The sequence below is a fragment of the Trichosurus vulpecula genome, chromosome 4 (assembly GCF_011100635.1).
Source record: "Trichosurus vulpecula isolate mTriVul1 chromosome 4, mTriVul1.pri, whole genome shotgun sequence".
Taxonomy (NCBI): domain Eukaryota; kingdom Metazoa; phylum Chordata; class Mammalia; order Diprotodontia; family Phalangeridae; genus Trichosurus; species Trichosurus vulpecula.
In genome coordinates, this window is record NC_050576.1 from 192697871 (window position 1) to 192712418 (window position 14548).

At 43.1% G+C, this 14548-nt stretch overlaps 1 protein-coding gene across 1 annotated transcript; it reads left to right on the forward strand.

Moving 5' to 3' along the window:
- The first annotated feature begins 311 nt into the window (after positions 1-311).
- Positions 312-668, forward strand: RPRML (reprimo like). Its single transcript, XM_036753571.1, has one exon. It carries the CDS (start codon positions 312-314, stop codon positions 666-668), a length of 357 nt encoding a protein of 118 aa, XP_036609466.1.
- Positions 669-14548: the final 13880 nt, after the last annotated feature.

Sequence of the window (14548 nt, forward strand, 5' to 3'; positions counted from 1 at the left end):
CGGCTCCGTCCTGGGTAGGAGAAGGAAATAAATGTGAGCCAGTTCTCCTCCCATTTCTTTTCTCTTCACCCACCCCCAGAGTTGCTCTCCGCCTCAGTATCCCGATCAGCCTCCCCGCCCCCACCCCTGACAGCCTTCAAGTCTCTCCGAGCTCTCGGCGGCGCAGCGGGTCCCTACAGAGCCCGGACCTGGGCCCCGTGGGGCGGCCGATGGGAGAGGGGACATCGAAGAGACAGTCGCAGGAGGCAGGGACTGCGTGCCGCAGAGTCCCAGGTGGGTCGGTCGGTTGGCCGGGCGCACTAGGGAGCCAGATGAACTGGACCTTCTTGAATCAGAGCGCCCTGGAACAGGGAGGCAGCGGAGGTGTAGGCGGCGCCTACGGCAACCAGAGCCAAGGGCTGGACACGTGGCTGGGCTGCTGTCCCGGAACCCCTCCGCTGGTGGCGAGTGACGGGATCCCAGCGGGTCTAGACCCTGATGAGCGGAGCCTGTGGGTATCGCGAGTGGCGCAGATCGCAGTCCTTTGCGTGCTCTCCCTCACCGTGTTCTTCGGCATCTTCTTCCTGGGCTGCAACCTGCTCATCAAGTCAGAAAGCATGATCAACTTTCTAGTGCAGGAGAGGCGACCCTCCAAGGATGTGGGCGCGGCCATCATGGGGCTTTACTGAAAGCGTCCCGGGGACCCTGGCGCGACCTCTTCCCTCCCCGCCTGAGGGCCCCATGGGGCTGGCTCGGGCATCTATGAAGTCCGGAAAGATTGCTCTTTGGGGGTTGGAGGAGCATCAGCAACTGGGCGGTGGTAGCGTCTTAGTTGAGGGGACCCGAGACCCCTGCAGTGCCGAAAGAGCGCATCCTCCAGGTTGTCGTTTGGGCAAACCCAGAGCCCGGGTGCGCTCACTCCCTGCTGTGGGTGCTAAGTGACTTGTTCCGTGCAAAGCGATCCTTTGGGAATGTTGCCTTGTAAAGTCCTATCTGCCTTAGTGGCTTGGGGGATCGTTTGTAACAACTGTTATTTTAAAAGAAAAAGAAAACCAGGGGAAAGAAGGTCGGGTGTGGGTGGGAATGTGAGAAGAGGTACTCAGCAATTGTCTTGCTTCCTTGGAGGTAGGGGTGTTCGTTTTGTTTGGTGAGGGGAGATAGGGTGGTAATTTGGGTGGGGGTTGCAAAGGTATCTGGGCTCGCAATTGATTTTTCCATTTGCAAAGAAATCGTGTAATAAAACCCTCCCCACCGTCGGGGCTCTCAAGTTAGCTTCCTTCTGTGCATCCGTGTCAGCTATCTCTCTCTCTCTCTCTCTCTCTCTCTCTCTCTCTCTCTCTCTCTCTCTCTCTCTCTCTCTCTCTCTTTCTCTCTCTCTCGGGTAATTTGGGGTTGGTCCATGTGGAAAATTGCTACCAGAGATGACTCGGAGAGCCATCGGGGGATGGGAAGGAGGCACTTGCGGGCGCAGGGACCTGAATGAGCTGCGCTGGACCGGCTGTGCGCAGGAGGGTGAGGAAGGGGAGATGAAAAAATGAACGGTTTCCCTAGTCTGGAGCGATCTGATGGAACATCTGGTTGGATTAATCGGTTCTGGGGGCGGGGAATCCGTCAAATGAGGGAAAGAAATCTTCCAAACCGGTTGATTAGCTCTGAGTGGACCAAAAGGTTGAGGAGTTGACAATTTCACTTTTCAAGTGGTGGTTGTGATTTTGCACTTTGAATTGTATGGTCCTAGACTTGAGCAGGTTTTTAATGGAGAAACGTTCCTGCAATTTTTTTTTCTACAGGGGAGAGAGGGAGCCGAATTCGATTTCTGGTTCTTCCCAGAACATCTTGTCTCCGTGAAGGAAGGTCACACTGGTGGAATGCGCTAGGGGGTTTAGAGCAGCTGTAGTTTTCTCCTCCCGGGCTTGGCCAGATATCTGCCAAGTAGGGTTGGTGAAGAATTTCCTCCCCAGAGGTCCATACCAAGATTTATTTATCTTTTTGCCTATCAATTGATTGATTGAAACTGGGTCTCCCTATCTCGCCCAAGCTGGAAGTGCAGGGGGCCACTCATGGTAATCCCACTGCTGATTGGCAGGGAATATTGGATCGGCTCCATTTCAGACCTGAACCACTTTGCCCCCTCCTTAGGCAGCCTGCTCTCTCACCCCACTGCCCCTCCTCAACATTGGTGCCGTGTTTGGTGGCCACGTTCGATCTGCTTTAGCCTTACTGCAGCTCAAGCAGTCTGCCAGCCTCGGCCTCCTCCAGCGGGAAAGATTCCAGGTGTGCACTGCCACAAGGTTCTGACTGGATTTTAGAAGGAAAAATGAAAACGAAGATGCTTCCAGGATATCGGTACTAGTGCCCACGTCGGTACTAGTGTCCAGCTGTGCTTTGTATAGGAGGGTTATCCATCTGTAGGGGGGATTTGTTTCGCCAAAGTGGAGATGGAATTGTACTAGATTCCCCCCGGACTCCTTGGTGAATGGTGGCAGGTATATGCAAAATAACTGTCTCCAATAAGGAGGGAACCCTGTGACATTAGAGAAATTGGAATGAAAAACTGGAAAATTCACTGGAGGACTGGGTTTTGAATCTCTGTGTGATCCTGGGTAAATTACAACCCTCTGGGTCTCAATTTCCTCATCTGTAAAACGAGGTTGGAATAGATGATCTCTAAGGTCCCTTGCAGTTCTCACTGCTAAATATTTTGGCTCCTTTTGCCGAGAAAATAGTCATGAGCGCTCTCTTTTCTCCTCTTCATCTCACAACCCTTGACATCAGTACCTATTCTCTCCTTTACTCCAATATTTGATGAAGTTGTCCTCCTTGACAAACCCAACACCTCTACATGTAACCTTGACCCCATCCCTTCCTATCTTCTTGAGCAGATTGCCTTCATTACCCCTTTCCTTTCCAATTTTCACTCTTTCTTACTTTCCCTGCTTCCTAAAAACACATCTGCCTCTCTATCCTTAAAAACTGTCACTAGAATTTACTACTCCTACAAGCTATCATTCTATATTTTTCCTCCTTTCCCTTTTCTTGGCCAAATTCCTTGAAATGGCTGTTTGTACTCATTACTTCCACTTATTTTCTTCTCACTGCTTTCTAAACCCTCTACAGCTAGGATTTCTCATCACTCATCACTCAACTTAAATTTCCCTTTACAAAGTCACCAATGATCTCTTAATTTCCAGATCTGATTGCTTTTACTTAATCCACATCCTTCTTGGCCTTTCTGTAGTATAGGATGCTGTTGATTGCCTCCTCTTTTCCTGGATACTTTTTTCCCTCTGGGCTTCATTACTGTTCTTTCTTGGTTCTCCTCCTGTCTAACACTCAATTTTAGTTTCTTTTGCTTGTTTGTCATCCATATCTCAACCCCTAACTTTGGTGTACCTCAAAGCTCTGTTTTGGACCCCTTCTCTTCTTTCTTTTTATAACTTCATCAACTACCAGGGATTTGATTCACATCTTTATACTGATGGCTTGCATATCTATATTGTTAGCCCCAGTCTCTCTACTGAGTTCCAATCCCACATCAACGTACCTACTAGATATTTCAAACTCAGTGTCCTTAGACATCTCAAACTCAAATCATACAAAACAAGATTCATCTTTCTTTAGACTTACTTCTCTTCCTATTTCTGTCAAGGGCACTGCTATCCTTCCAGTCACACAGGTTTGCAATCTCGGTATCACCTTTGATGTCTTTTTCTCTTACCCTACATTTCCACTGAGTTGTCAAATCTTGTCATTTCTACTTCCACACTATTTCTTTCATCAGTCCCCCTTTCTCTATTCCCACAGTAACCACCTTAGTTAGGTCCTCACACCTCTCAAGTGGGCTATTGCAGTAGACTCCTAATTGATTTCTTTATCTTGTCTATCCACTTCCAGTCCATTCTACACACAGTTGCCAGATTTTCCTAAAGCTCACTTGTGACCATATCACTCCTCTGCTCAATAATTTCCAGTTTCCCTATTACCTCTAAGATCAAATATAAACATTTTAAGTCCTTTACAACCTACTTTTCTGGTCTTATTGTACATTATTCCCCTCTACACTGTAGTATGGCCAAAGTAGCCTTCTTGCTGTTCCTCAAAATACGGTATTTTATTTCCCACCACCATGCCTTTGCACTAATTGTCCCTTATGCCTAGAAAGTGCTCCCTTCTCAAAATCCCTAGTATCTTTCAAAGCTCAGCTCAAGTGTCACTTTCTACATAAGACCATTCTTGATCCCCCAGCCACCACTGCCCTCCCATCACCTTGTATCTATTTTGCATAAACCTATATTTTTATGTATTGTTTCCCTACTTCCTCTTCCTCCAATGATAAATTCCTTAAGGGCTGGAACTTTTGCTTTTGTTTTGCATATTATGTCCCCCCCAACCCCTATTAGATTGTAGGCTCCATAAGTGAAGGGACTGTCTTTTGCCTCTTTTTGTATCCCTTGCACTTAGCACAGTGCCTGGCACATAGTAGGTGCTAAATAAATGCTAGTTTATCTATTCATAGAATAGAAATAAATGCACTATTTCCTAGCTAGTGTGTCAAAACGCTTTTTTTGGGGTGGCTAACATGCCCTGGGGGTGGGCAGCAAGGAGGAAAGTAGTCTCTACATCTTAGATTTCCTCACCCTTGTTGAAGCATATTAGTGTTGTGTAGTGGAAGTTCATTGGATTTAGGATTTAAAAAAATCTAAATACCCATTCTGTTACTTTATTTGCTTTATCTTGGACAGGTCACCTAACCTCTCTGGATCTGTTTCTTCATCTATTAAAGCAGAGCAGGGGTGGGGGGCGGAGTTGGACCAGATAACCTCAAAAGTCCCTTCCCAAGCTAAATTCTCAACTTGCCAATTTTTGACAAGAGGTAGAAATGGTGCTAAAAGTTGTGAGAGCAGATGTTATTTGGACAGTAAGTTTTGTAAATAGAACTGTTAACTGAAATACAATGAGTAAATTTAGCAATTGTTCTCCCCTAATGCAAGACATTGACTATGGAAATCATGCTAGTTCTGCATGTGCGTGTATGTATATGTATATACATATGTATATTGTATGTATGCATATGTCTGCATATAATTTGCATGGATGGACAGGTGGTTGAGAGGAGAGGAAAGGCTATAGACTCACTCTTACTCTCCTTACTATCTACCTTGCATCCTAACAATTCGACAGGTGAACTACAGCCTTAAAAAGTCATGAAAATAGTGACTAATCAACCGGCCCCCACATGCTTTTAGTCAATATCCATTAATCATTGCTACTCTACTGCATCCTCCCACATTCTAGACTTGAGAGAAGTATAATCATAAGAATTAGCATTTATATAGTGCCTTTAAGGTCTGCAAAATGCCTTGCAAATATTGTATCCTTTTAGCTTCACAATAACCTTGGGAGTATATGGAGTGTATGGGGTATTTTGGGAGGACTAGCCACTCTGGTGTGAGGGCTTGCTGAGCCCTTTACAAGGCTGCTTATCCGTCTTTGGTGTCCACTTTCACCCAACTCTCACCTGTGGCTCCAAGAAGCTGTAGCACATGCATCGGCCACATTCCCAGAAAACCATCTTGGCAGATGGGCTAAACCAGATTGAGGGTAACTGAAAGGCCTCAAACCCATTGGTGACTTAGACAATGTCTACCCCAATTCTGTGAACACTTCCCCTGGCAGAATGGGTGGATTTGTTCCAATGACCATGAAGGCAGCGGAAGCAGGTGCTGTGGAGCGCTTAGAGCTTAGTCAGGCATCTAAGAAACCAAGGTCATCACTGCATCCCAGGCCATCACCAGCCATCTTGACATTTGTCTTGCCACTGGACTTTGATGACTCTGGGAGAGAGAGTGAGGCTGATGATTTTGTGAAGCTCTGCTTAAATATAATTCATGAGCAAGTCAAGACATTCACCCCATGATGTCCTTGGTCCTCTTTGAAAATGAAGGAGGAAAAACAACAACCCTGGGAGGTAGGTACTATTATTATCCTCATTTTTCAGATGAGGCAACTGAGGCAGATAGAGGTTACATGTCCAAGGTCACATAGCTAGTAAGTGTCAAAGGTCAGACTTAAACTCAGGTCTTCCAGACTCTAGGGCCAGTATTCTCTCCAATGCACCATCTATCTGCCTCTGTGTATGTTTTATCTGGGATGTATAGGAAGCAGTGGATGCCACCCTGCGCCCCCCCCCCAGGAAAGGATTTTCAGTAGGGCAGTAAGGTGGTAGGTCTATGATTACACTGGTGCAAGCATTCCCTACACTAGCTGTGATTGCAACTCCTTCATATCTTTTCTTTCAATGTCATTTTTGTCTGGACCTTTCCACAAACCATGGGATAATTAGGTCTTAGAGACTGAAGGAAATTTAAACATTATTTAATCTAACTTCTTCATTTTACAGGTGAGGAGACTCATAAGGCTGTAAATTGTTCCTTGTTAGAAAATCCATTTAATGCATTGAAGGCCTTTCTCTGGTTCTTTCATCATCTCAGGGAGTACCAATTTAGCACCTGGGCTGTTCTTCTTTTGTCTCATTTTTGCCATATGATAACAATAACAAAGATATATCGGATTCCATGCCGTCTTGCGGGGGGGAGGAGGCAGGGGAGGGAGGAGAAGAAAATCTGGAACTCAAAAACATGCAGAACTGAGTGTTGTAAACTAAAAATAAAAATATCTTATTAAAAAAAGTTAACAGTAACATCCAGCATTTATATAGCACCTATTACGAGCCAGGCCCTTTGCTAGGTACTTTACAAATATTATCTCATTTGATCCTCAGGAGGTGCTATTATTAGCTTTTACAATTGAGTTAACTGAGGCAAGCAGATTTTAAGTAACTCACCCAGGCTCATACAGTTGGTAAGTGCCTGACACCAGATTTGAACTTAGTCCTGACTCCAGACCTAGTGCTCTCCTCACTGTGCCACATAGCTGACCCAGACCAGTCTACCTCCTTTTATTGGTCATACATGTCCCTTTTGATGTCTTTTAGGCCATGTCTCCCACATAAATTACCACTGGTCCTATGTTGCAGTCTGCTTATACCTACTACTTGTCTTTCCATTGCCTTTTGGGTTATTTGAAATTTTGATTCCTACATAATAATGGTATCCTATGACTTGTAGCTATGAGGGCTCCACCAGGAGAATACTGATATTAAAGAAATGGACTTTTGCAGTGGCAGATAATGGTATCATAGAAAGTACTTCACAGCTCCCTAAATTCGATCCAAACTGGTTTGTCTCTCCTACACACTTCTGGGTCTAGTTCATTGTCTATTTGCAGTACCTATCTAGTATATTCATATGGATGAATTAAATTTATCATGCTACCTGTCCAACTATATGTCATAATCTGGGCAATTTGCATTTTTCATCCATTTTGTTTTTTCCAGTTTAGATGGCAATGTCCATATGACCCAAAATATTGAAGACTGGTTTACCTGCAAATGATCACATCAAGCTTCTCTTAATGGGCTGGATTGACAACTCAACTCATCTGAAGACCAGGGACTTCTGATTTATGGAGAAATCAGTTATTAACAATTCAGCTAAAACTACATTCAAAATGGATATTTGGCCTCATGTAGACAAAACACCATATGCCTGAACATCTGTTTGAATTGAACAGATGTTTTGGTGTGAATGGACATTGCCTTAGACAACTTAAAAAGCTGCTTGATTCAATTGAAAAATGATGGATCCAGCATAGACCTCAGCCTTATCCCAGTGTATATACCCCTGTAGCTCAATAGGACACACATGAGCATGCCAACACATGTATGGACACATGCACATGCATTCATGTGTACACTGCCATAGTTTAGTATGACACACATGAGCCTACTGTTATATGTAGAGACATGTACATTTTTACTCATGCACTCATTCTTGTGGATTGTTATGACACATATGAGCACAATGACACCCATATACATGCACATATGTGTTCATAACATGCAAACCTCATGAATCTAACAAAACCAGGAAAATTGTTTTTGAATGAGGTCACAGGATTGGCTGAAGGGTGAAAGCCTTCCAGTACAGTTGGAAAAACGCTGCATCAAGACTCAGGAAATCCAAGTTCTGGTCTCATCTCTGTCACTAATGAGCTGGGTGGTGTTGGGAAAGTCACCCTCCTTCTTCGCTCTTCAGTTTCCTCTATAAAGTGTCAATTATGTGTGTATGTGCATGTGAGGGCCATCAGATAATCTCTAAAGTTCCCTCTAGCTCTAAGAGTTATAGGATTGTAGGTTTAGAGTTGCAAGAGACCTTAAAAGTCATCAATTCCAACCTTCTCATTTTATAGACGAGGTTCTAAGACGTGAAATGACTCCCCTTAGGTCACATAGCTAATAATTGTCTGAGGTAGGATTGGAACTCAGATCTTCCTGACTCCATGTACTATGCTCTTAGCACTAAGGTTCCCGGCTGCCATTTTTAGGTTTTGTGATTGGAGAGTGTAGGGGTAAGAATTGTCACTACAGGGAAGGTAGGAGAGACTGCCAAATTTGTAACTGACTAGGCTTCTTTCCCTAATCCAGGTGGCTCCTGATAGAATGTGGGTGTGTTTGCACCAGCCTTAAATCAACTTCAGTGTGTGGGAGCTCTGCATCACATAAAAGCAGAGAAAGTGTATCTCGGCAGAAGGCAGTTCTCATCTTCTCCAAGAGGGTGGGGGTTAAGTCAGTTCCTGGCTTTCCATTCCCTGGCTTTCCAGGCAGCTTATTCTTATGACATATGTGCTGTTTATACTTTGGAGGGAAGAGCTGACTATCACTTAAAAGCTTCCTTCCTTATATGGGAGCCCTTATGGGAGCCCCACTCACTAATGTCTTCTTTCCCTCTTCCCTAGTTACTGGTTTCATTTTCCAGATCCCAGATTGCTTCTGGAATTCTGCAGAGTACTGGGTGGTCCCTTTGCTGGAAAAATAATAGAAATATAAGGTCACAGTCCTGGGAAAAGAAGATGAATTCAGGAGTCATGGGACCTGTCATCGAAACCTGGATTAGGTATTAGACCTGTGGCACTTTTGACGAGTCATTCAATCTCTCTTGACTTCAAGTTTCTCATCTGTAAAATGGATTGGGTGTGTACCATGGACTAGATGATGTCTAAGGTCCTGTCCAGATGTTCTGAGATCCTGTGATTTGGAATCTGATAGAATCACATGAATAGCAATCCTCTTGGGTTTCAAATTAGTTAATACATGTTAAAAATTTTGTAAATCTTAAAAGGCCATATCAATGTTTATTATTATTATTATGTCATAGAACAAGCATCTATTAAACATTCACTATGTGTCAGGCATTGTGCTAAGCACTGAGGATACAAAGAAACGCAAAAAAGTCTCTGCCCTCTAGAAGTTTCCATTCTGAGAGATTGCTACTCCTTCTAGGACAGGGATGGTGGACTTGCAGTCTCAAGGACCCATGTGGCCCTCTTGGTCCTCAAGTGCTGAATCAGTCAAAGGGCCACAATTGAGGACCTAGAGGGCCACATGTGGCCTTGAGGCTGCAAGTTCCCCACCCCTGTACTAGGATATTTTAGGTTGATGATCACAAAAAGCCTTTCCTAGTTGTTTGCTGTGTGCTTACTGAGTTCTCCCCACGGTTAGTGCTGTTGGGGATATAAAGAAGTCTAGGATATATCATCTCAGCTCTGAGGCATCTGACAATATAGTTCAGGAGATGAGACTAACATACATTGAACAAAGAGCATATAAGGGAGTATGAGAGGATGCAGTTGCAATTGTCTACATAGGTGTCAGGGAGAAACAAAATAAGGGAATGACCAAATGGGCAGGGGATAAGTCAGGGGAGATCTTTTGGAGGAGGTAGGTCTGGAGGGAAGTCATAGACATGAATTGGCAGAAAAATGTGGGGAAGGAATTCTAGTCAAGGGGATATTGTACAAGAAACACCAGCTAGTGGTAAGGAGGCTTACCTGTTCTAGAAGTCAGAGTAATGAGACTGGAGAAGTAAGGACCATAGTTGGCTGGGGGTAGGACTTACATGCCAGATTGGGGAGTTTAGATTTGATCCCATGTGACCACTATAGGTCATAGGGCAGAAGAGTAACAGAGTATTTTTAGGATGATGAAAACTATTTGAGGAGGATTAACTCTTTGCTGATCATGAATTCTTTTTTAACAAATGAAAAAGATGATCTCACAGATTTAGAGCTGGAAAGGGACCTTAGAGGCCATTGAATCCAACACTATCATTTTACAGATGAGGAAACTGAGGTTTAGACATGTTAACTGACTTGTCCAGGGTCGCACAGCTCATAAATATTTGAGTTGGGATTTGATATTGGGTCTTTCTGACTTTTAAGCTTAGCAGTATATCCACTATGCCCCCTTAGTTACCTCAACTAGAGCTGTTCTGCCTAGATATCACAGGCAACTGAGATATTGTTAGTTGGTTGACAAACATTTATTAAGAATCTACTATGTGAGAGGCTCTATTCTAAGGGCTGGGGATATAAGCGAAAGCAAAATCAATATGTATTAAACACCTACTATGTTCCTGGCACTGGGTTAAGTGCTGAGAATACAAAGCAAGGCAAAAGATAGTCCTTGTCCCCAAGGAGGTCACAATCTAATGATCAAAACAATACCATCCCTTGGCATCAGGGTATGAAGACCTGTAGCCAGGAGGGAAATAAGATGGCAGCTCAGGTCCCCTCTTTAAGTGGTTCAGGTTCTTACCCAAACCATATGAATGCACTAAAACCCTTCCTTGGTTGACCATTGGGTGTGTTGCAGTTGGGATTCTTTTCAAGCATGGTTTGGGCTAAGTGATGAGTGAATTCCTTTCCAATCTGAAGTTCTGTGATACATTTAAATGTATCTCTCTAAATAGTGTAATTTCTTGTACTTGATGGGCCCTTTTCAGAAAGAAGTCAACCTTAACAGAAAACAGGCGATGGGACTTGCATCACGCCATTCACATTCTTTGCTCCATGTCCTTCTGGCCCAAGTGAGACTATATGTGGTTGCTGGAAGTTGCCTCTTCCCGAGCTGCACCAGAGAAACCAGACTGGGGGTGTCTCACTAGCAGCTGCGATCTCTGCTTTTTACTTGTCAGGTGAGGCTTTGGTGGGTAGTGAGCTGTAACAGATACAAGCAAAAGGAATGTTATAGGGGGAAAAGATGGCACGTAAGAAAAGAGTGGGTAACTATCCATAATTGTCGCTTCCTTTTAGAAGAGCAATGGCAGAGATAGAGGGAAACCATTAACACACGAGAAAGGTGAAAAAGTCATCTGGTGCTTCTGCCTTCCCCATTTCCCCTCAATTTGAGTGCACTGGGAGAATGGGTGGACAGAGCATAGTGGGTAAACATAAGAGATTGTGCCATATTGCAACATAAGAAATGATGAAAGGGATGGCTTCAAAGAAATCTGGGAAGACTTGTATGAAATGAGTGAAGTGAGCAGGATCTGAACAGTTTATACTATAATAACTGTTAAATTGAACAACCTTTGAAAGACTTAAGAACTTTGTCTTTCAAAATTGTAGAACTTTGATAAAAACTTTGATCAAGCCAATGATGACCCATGATTCCGGAGAACCTATGATGAAGTATGCTATCCCCCTCCTGACAAAGAGACGATGGACTCAAGGAGACACACATTTTTGGACATGGCCAATATGAAAATTTGTTCTTCTTGAACATGCATATGTTACAAGATCTTAGTTTTTATTTCTTTTTTGGGAGGGGGAGTTGAAATGGAGGAGGGAAAGAAAATAAATTCTGGGTAATTAAAAAATAAAATTTAATTTAGTTTAATTTAAAAATTAATTTAAATTTAGTTTAATTAAAATGAATTGACTATAGGATCTCTGAGTTTTATAGGAAAGGAAAGAAGAGATCTAATCACAGCCACCTGTAGAAACCTTCACTAGGCAGGAATTCTCTCTCAAAACTAGTTGTTGCTCAGTTGTTTCAGATTCTTTGTGGCTTCATCTGGAGTTTTCTTGGCAAAGATACTGGAGTGGTTTGCCATTTCCTTCTCCAGCTCATTTTACAGGTAAGGAAACCAAGGCACTTAGCAGGATCACACAGCCAGTAAGTATCTGAGGCTAGATTTGAACTCATGTCTTTCTGACTCCGGGCCTGGCATTCTATATACTTTGCTACTTCACTGACCATTCAAAGCAAGTAAGGTAGAGTAAACCTTAGAAAAGGGCCAATCTTTTCTTTGTGGCAAAGGATTTGGATTTGAAGTTAGAAGGCCTTGCTTTAAATCCTGTCTCTGTCACTTAGCCACCTATGTGAACTTGGGTGAATTTCTGAACTTCTCTGGGCCTCAGTTTTCTCACCTGTAATGTGGACAAATCATCTCTGAACTCAAGTCTTCCCAACTTTAGGACCAGCACTCTACCCACTGTACCACCTAACAACAGACCTCCTGAGCTCAAGAGAGCTGGAATGCTCAATCTTTCCTACTAAAAGGGCCCCCAGCTCATGCAGACCAGGTTTATTAATGAGGGACTCTTGGCTCTAAAGAGAGAAGTTATGTTCTTTACACCTCTATCCCAGAGCTGTAGGAAAAATCATTAAAAGGTGAGTTGTAGGACAGCCATTTATTTTCTCCATACAAAGGAAGCGTTTTAAACACAGATGACTCTTAAGCATGTATCAACAAAACTTAAAGCATAATACAATACATTATAACCACTCTTATCCTCTCTTGCAAAGTTGATGCTTAAAACATTAAAACATGAGATGGTGGGATTGCTAAACAGGTATATAGCTTCTGCACCGTTTCCACAACTCTCTCAGGGGCTATGCTTTCCAGAAATCCAAGCCAGGTCTTGGGCTTAGCCTCCTTTTGTTGGCCCCCTTTTCTTCTGAGAAGCATCATAGTAGCTGCAGGGAACATCTTCCACAGGGCAGCCAGCACCAGTTGAAAGACCTAGGATTGCGGGCAGAGCCAAGATGGCAGGGTAAAGGCAGGGACTCCCCTGAGCTCTCCAACCCTTCCAAATACCTTTACATAATGACTCTAAACAAATTCTAGAGCATCAGAACCCACAAAAAGATGGAGTGAAACAATTTTCCAGCCCAAAACAGCTTAGAATGTCAGCAGGAAAGATCTGTTGTACCAGGTGCACCAGGGTGAGAGAGGAGTGAAGTCCAGTTCATGCCACACCAGTGCAGACCAGGCTCCAGCAAACCAGGAGCAGCCCTTGGGGTGACTGAATCAGTGGCAGCAGTGGAGGTTTCCAGACCTTTCAGCCCACAGATGGGATTGGACAACATTGGTCAGAAGATTTATAGTGGTCTTTTTGCTGGCACCAGGGGCAGGGTTCTGTTGCATTGCTTATACTTGGATCTGGGTTGCATTAGTGGGTCTTAATCCCGGTGCAAGAAGGAGCACTAGCACAGCAGAGCTTGTGGCCACAGGAGAGTGGGGACCCTCATCCAGGGTTGAAAAAAGTGCTTGTGTTTGCTCACAAAACAGTGCACAGTACAGGAGAGTAGTAAACATACCTCTCCCTAGACCATACCACCTTGGAAGAGCCAAAAACTTACAGGTCCCCAGAATTACCTTTGAAAATAGCTGCACGAAAACCTGAAGCTTGAGACAATGCCCCTTCCACTTGGGAAGCAGAGCCTCACTTTAGCCTAGAGTCAAGAAATAGACTGGAACAAACAAACAGAAAAAAATTCTGACCATAGAAAGTTACTAGGTGACAAGGAAGAGATCAAAACACACACTCAGAAGAAGATAACAAAGTCAAAATTCCTACCTCCAAGCCTCAAAGAAAATTATGAATTGGTCTCAGGCTCAAAAAGGAATTTAAAAATCAAGTAAGAGAGGTAGAGGAAAAATTGGGAAGAAAAATGAGAGTGATGCAAGAAAATCATGAAAAAAGAGTCAACAGTTTGATAAAGGAGGCACAAAAAATACTGAAGAAAATAACACCTTGAAAAATAGGATAGGGTAAATGGTAAAAGAGGCACAAAAATTCAATGAAGAGAAGAATGCCTTGAAAAGCAGAACTGGCCAAATGGAAAAAGATATACAAAAATTCACTGAAGAGAAGAACTCCTTAAAAAGTAGAATTGGCCAAATGGAAAAGGAGGTACAAAAGCTCACTGAATAAAATAATTCCTTAAAAGTTAGAATTGAGCAAATGGAAGCTAATGACTTTATGAGACATTAAGAAGCAATTAAACAAAATCAAAAGAATGAAAAGATAGAAGAAAATATGGAATATTTCATTGGAAAAACAACTGACCTGGAAAATAGATCTAGGAGAGATAATTTAATAATTATTGGACTACCTTAAAGTCATGATCAAAAAAAGAGCCTAGATATCATTTTTCAAAAAATTATCAAGGAAAATTCCCTGATGTTTAAGAACCAGAGGGTAAAATAGAAATAGGTAAAATAGAAATGAAAAGAATCCACCTCCTGACAGAGATCTCCAAGTGAAAACTTCTAGGAATTTTAGAGTCAAATTCCAGACCTCCCAGATCAAGGAGAAATTACTGCAAGCAGCCAAAAAAACTCCAATTTAAATATCATGGAGCCACAGTCAGGATACCACA